Source organism: Poecilia latipinna, unplaced genomic scaffold, assembly GCF_001443285.1.
Source record: "Poecilia latipinna isolate Pla-1442-1.1 unplaced genomic scaffold, P_latipinna-1.0 Scaffold479, whole genome shotgun sequence".
In the NCBI taxonomy this organism is placed as follows: Eukaryota; Metazoa; Chordata; class Actinopteri; order Cyprinodontiformes; family Poeciliidae; genus Poecilia; species Poecilia latipinna.
In genome coordinates, this window is record NW_015113095.1 from 549,543 (window position 1) to 554,480 (window position 4,938).

Consider the following 4,938-nt stretch of genomic DNA (forward strand, 5'->3'; position numbering starts at 1 on the left):
AAAAGAAAATACAGTGGCAATTTGAAAAGAAGAGAAGTATTGGGGAGGGGAATTTTGTTCCCCAAAAAAAAAAAAAAAAAAAAAAAAAAAAAAATCAGCATGAAAGGAGTGATAGTTGTGTCTACAGTCCTGGAGGCGTTTCAATTTAGACTCCAGTCATTTCATGTTTAACCAAACCAAAGCAGAACAGATTCAGTCTGAATCATTACTTTTTGCTTTTCACTGGTCCAAAAACATCACTATATCCCCAGAGGAATGGAATTTCACAACACCTCTCTGCAGAATCAAACAACTACCTGAAAGGCAGTTTTGTGGATTAGTGTGGGCATGATGTTCAGCAAGCGTGTGTGTGTGTGTGTGTGTGTATGTGCGTTGTCTTGGTTTTTGCATTCTCCAGACTCCTAAGAAGAAAGTCTGTGAGGTTAGGCTCTGGCATTTTGATGAAGCTAAGTTGAAATATCTTATTTCAGGCATGTGATAAATTAAAGAGTTTAGGTACATCTATTTTGATTGCATTTCAAGATATTTGTATAAGGTCTTAAAAAAATCACCGGGATAGAAGTCTTAAATTCATTTTAAGGACATTGGAAAGTTTTAAATATTAAACATTTTTATAATAGATTTTAAATTTCATTTAGCTGCACAATTGTACCATTGTTCATTCATTGCTTCTTTCACCATTTTTGTGTAAATGTTGGCCTTATTACTGTGACAAAAAATACAGGTCCTACAATGCAGAGTAGCAAGCAACCTTTTCTGAAATATTTAATTTAAAAACTCTGCTCCTGAAGCTACCTTGTTTTAGCAGGTAGTTTCAGTAGGTAGTAATTAAAATCACCACCTACTTTGCACTGCTAAGATGTTTACAAGATGGAGCTGTTTACAGGAATGGCAATAAAAATTACTGTGCACTGCAATATGGCATTGAGTTGTTTTTTTAAACAATTTTTTAATTAAAAAGCTACATTTATGTTTCAATTATTTAATAATGCTGTTTCAATTTATAGTTCCTTTTTGGACTGAGTCAAATAATGGTCCTGGATTTGACAATATTTCTTGTCAATTTTCTTTTACATCTTTTGCAAGCTTTCTAGAACATGCTTACTGGTTGTAGGCATGTTGTTTGTGGTGATGTGCTGTGTTTGCTCTAGTCTGATGAAAAAGAAGCTTACATTTAGTTTCAGGCCTTAAAACCTTTCAGTTTATATTTAAATATGGTTATGGACATCTCGACATTCCACCTCACATCTTCAGTGGCTGCAGGTCTTTTTGGTGATTTGCAGTGGCAGTCTGCATTTTGTCTGGTCACTTAGTCCCATTGAAAGTCTTTTTTTCCCCCCAACATATTCCCTATCTGCGCTACTTGGATCAACTAGCCAATTTATTGAATTTAATAAAATGTAAATGAAGCTATTTTTGCTTTTATGTCTTATAATGACGTGGGTTTTAGCCCTGTTGTTCTATACCGGCTCCCTTGGTATTTCCACCTCACTTTGATGCTAAGCGCATCTGGTACATTGCATGTATTGTGGATCTTTACACATCCTCTACTCTGGTAATATTTATAGGACTGTCTACTGGGTATATTAACTCTGCCTGCACATGGAGTCGCATTTAGCTGGTTTTGCTTTTGAGCTGAAAGAATGGGCTTCCTGCTATACAGGGACTTGTTATGCCATAAAATGTTTTCTTCTTCCTCCTGTTCTGGGTTGAATTTCTTCCCCAGTTATTAGTGATTTAGTACACTTCCAAAAATCAAATTTATTTGTTGATGTTACATTTTAGCCTTTGTTTGCTTTTCTGAATAACTTAAAGTAACAGTCCAAATGTGTAGGAAAAGATTCTTGGATTGAATTCAAATGTTTTAGCCAAGATGATCAAGACAACTTATCTCATCTTATTGTTCATAAGAATCCCTTTTGTTTTATTGTCTTTGTCTTTTGGAGACAAATGAGGTCACAGGGACAAGTGCCTGCAGTCAAGTGTAGGCATATGAATCAAAAAAAGTATTTGTTCAATAAAATACTTCAATTTTAATCTCAAACATAATTGGAAAGTAAATATCTTATTTTCTAACCTTCCCTTTCTTTCTTTTTTTAGGCTCTGCTCTGCAGCGTCGCTGGCTATTGTTCCAACTCCTGATGCAGGTGTGGCTAGCGGCAAATCCATCTCTAAGTGATCGCCACTGCCCTAAGAGTTGTCGCTGTGATGGAAAAATTGTCTACTGTGAGTCAAGCGCCTTTCGTGATGTCCCCAAGAACCTTTCAGGAGGCTGTGAGGGCCTGTCGCTGCGGTACAACAGCCTCTCCAGTCTCCGCGCAGGACAGTTTGTTGGCCTCAACCATCTTATTTGGCTGTACTTGGACCATAATTACATTGCCTCTGTGGATGCAATGGCATTCCAGGGGGTCCGCAGGCTTAAAGAACTGATATTAAGTTCGAACAAGATCACATCGCTCCATAATACAACATTTCATCCTGTCCCTAATTTGCGAAATTTGGACTTGTCATACAATAAACTGCAAGCCTTGCAACTTGGCCAATTCCAAGGGTTACGTAAACTTCTTAGTCTTCACATACGATCTAATTCACTAAAAACTCTCCCAATGCGTCTTTTTCAAGATTGCAGAAATCTTGAATTCCTTGATCTTGGTTACAATCGCCTCCGGAGTATCACCCGAAATGCACTTTCTGGACTTGTCAAACTCACCGAGTTGCATTTGGAGCACAATCAGTTCTCCAAGATCAATTTTTCCCATTTTCCTCGACTCTACAATCTACGGGCTCTTTACCTGCAGTGGAATCGCATTCGGTCAATGAGCCAGGGCTTGACTTGGACCTGGGCCTCTGTCCAGAAACTGGATCTGTCAGGGAATGAACTGACAGAAGTAGATCCCGTAGTTTACCAATGCTTACCAAACCTGCAGACTCTCAACCTGGACTCTAATAAGCTGACAAATGTTTCTCAGGAGGTTGTTGATGCTTGGATCTCACTGACCATGATTAGTTTAGCAGGAAATGTTTGGGACTGTAGCCCTGCCATCTGTCCTCTTGTGGCTTGGCTGAGAAACTTTAGAGGGGCAAAAGAGACCACAATGATTTGTGCCTCTCCCAAGAAAGCTCAAGGAGAGAAAGTGATGGATGCGATTGAAGCATTTGGGGTTTGCCAATCCAACCAAGGGCCAGTGATCACAGTGGACATTACTCCAAACCTATCCAGTGTCCCTGTACAGACAGAACATAACCCATCTGTTCTGGCTTTGACAACTAGCTCGGGAAAGAGATCTGAGGGCTCTCTTTGGGGTCCTACTTCATTGGCAGTTACCCCACCTGTTGCACTTCCTCCAGAGCAAGATTTAGAGCCCGTCTCCTTCCATAAGATTGTGGCTGGAAGTGTTGCCCTGTTTCTGTCCGTTGCGATGATCCTCTTGGTAATTTATGTGTCCTGGAAGCGCTACCCTAACAGCGTGAAGCAGCTCCAGGAGCACTCTGCTGCGGCTCGCAAGCGTCGCAAGAAACCCCGAGAGACGGAGCGCACCCTTAGCTCCCCTCTGCAGGAGTACTATGTGGACTACAAGCCCAACAATTCTGAGGCCATGGATGTGCTCGTCAATGGAACTGGACCGTGCACCTACACCATCTCAGGCTCCCGAGAATGCGAGGTATGACACACTACTAACACTACGCTCAAATTAATAGAGTAAAATGATGGCACAGGCATTTCTTTTGCTTGTAACGTAATACTTCATGTTTTCTGATGGGTGCTTCACCTAAACCCAATCTCTTCTCACATGCATTGTTTGTTATGTCACAGAACAGCATGGAAATACAGACAAAATGAAAGTTATTGTCACACTATATATTCTTTGGTGTGTGCTATTTGACTATGTATGCCCTTATTTGGATTTCACAAGCTTTTTCTTTGTTTTGGTATGCTTTTTTTCAGTATTAAAACAAAAAAAAAGTTTTTTGTCAGCATTAAAGCTTAAGGACGGCACCTACATGCTGGATGTGAATGACAGTAGTACTCTTTTTTCCCTCTAAATGGAGCTTCCTCAGAGCAAATGACTTCACACTTTTTCTTGACACAGCTATGACTCAAGATAGTTGTTGAAAAGCTCCACAGTCCCCCAACAGCATTGCCTTTCAGCTTTCCTTCCTTCCCTTTTATACTATGGCTGTAGTTACTCGCTTGTTTGCTCACTTGCCTAAGTGATTAGTCAAGCATAAACTGAAATGAATACTTTCACTGGCCGTTGACACTTAAATTCACATTCATGGAGGTAGGGGGAAAAAAAAAAGAAGTATTTGTTGCACACAGACAGAAGCAGTCTTTGATAGTCCTTAAAGGAGTGTGAATCCTTTGAAATGTTTTACACACAGGCAAGTGATTTTCTTCAAAAAAAGTATTTACACACCACATCAATGCTGGAATAACACGTTTCTCCGCTTGCTTTCACTTACCCTCCTGTTGTGTACTTGACCCGCAGTATAAGGATAACGTAAAGCTCTTATTCCAAGAAATACTTACCTCTCATTTTCCAGGTTACATTTTACATTTATTCACTATTTCACTGATCACATTAGAATTGTGAATATTGGGCCTTTAGCTCATTTACCACCTATGTCGTGGGGTTTTTTCTTCCATTTATTCCCAAAGGTTAATTATTTTTAGAAAACGACTCAGATATTTCTGCAATGTCACATTTAGCTGCAGACTTGAAAACATGATACAATTTACCATGTTGTATCATGATAAATTAGACTGACGTGCCAGTCTAATTAAAAAAAAAATGGTTGTTATTTATTTTCAGATAACGTGTTTTATATATCATAAATGAACTAATGCTGCCAGTTGATTAAAACATATCAGATTAATCACATTATAGAACTGATTAATCAAGATGAATCACCATGTTTAACTTTGTAAGCTTGAAA

At 39.1% G+C, this 4,938-nt stretch overlaps 1 protein-coding gene across 1 annotated transcript in view; it reads left to right on the forward strand.

Annotated features, from left to right (window-relative positions):
- The window catches only part of LOC106951912 (leucine-rich repeat transmembrane neuronal protein 4-like), a 17,628-nt gene extending 13,930 nt beyond the window's left edge, over window positions 1–3,698 (forward strand). Inside the window, exon 2 of the mRNA XM_015039691.1 lies at window positions 2,101–3,698. Within this exon, the coding sequence (XP_014895177.1) occupies window positions 2,101–3,668 (1,568 nt within the window). The 3' untranslated portion in view covers window positions 3,669–3,698. The remainder of the gene's footprint in view (window positions 1–2,100) is intronic.
- The last annotated feature ends 1,240 nt before the right edge of the window (window positions 3,699–4,938 follow it).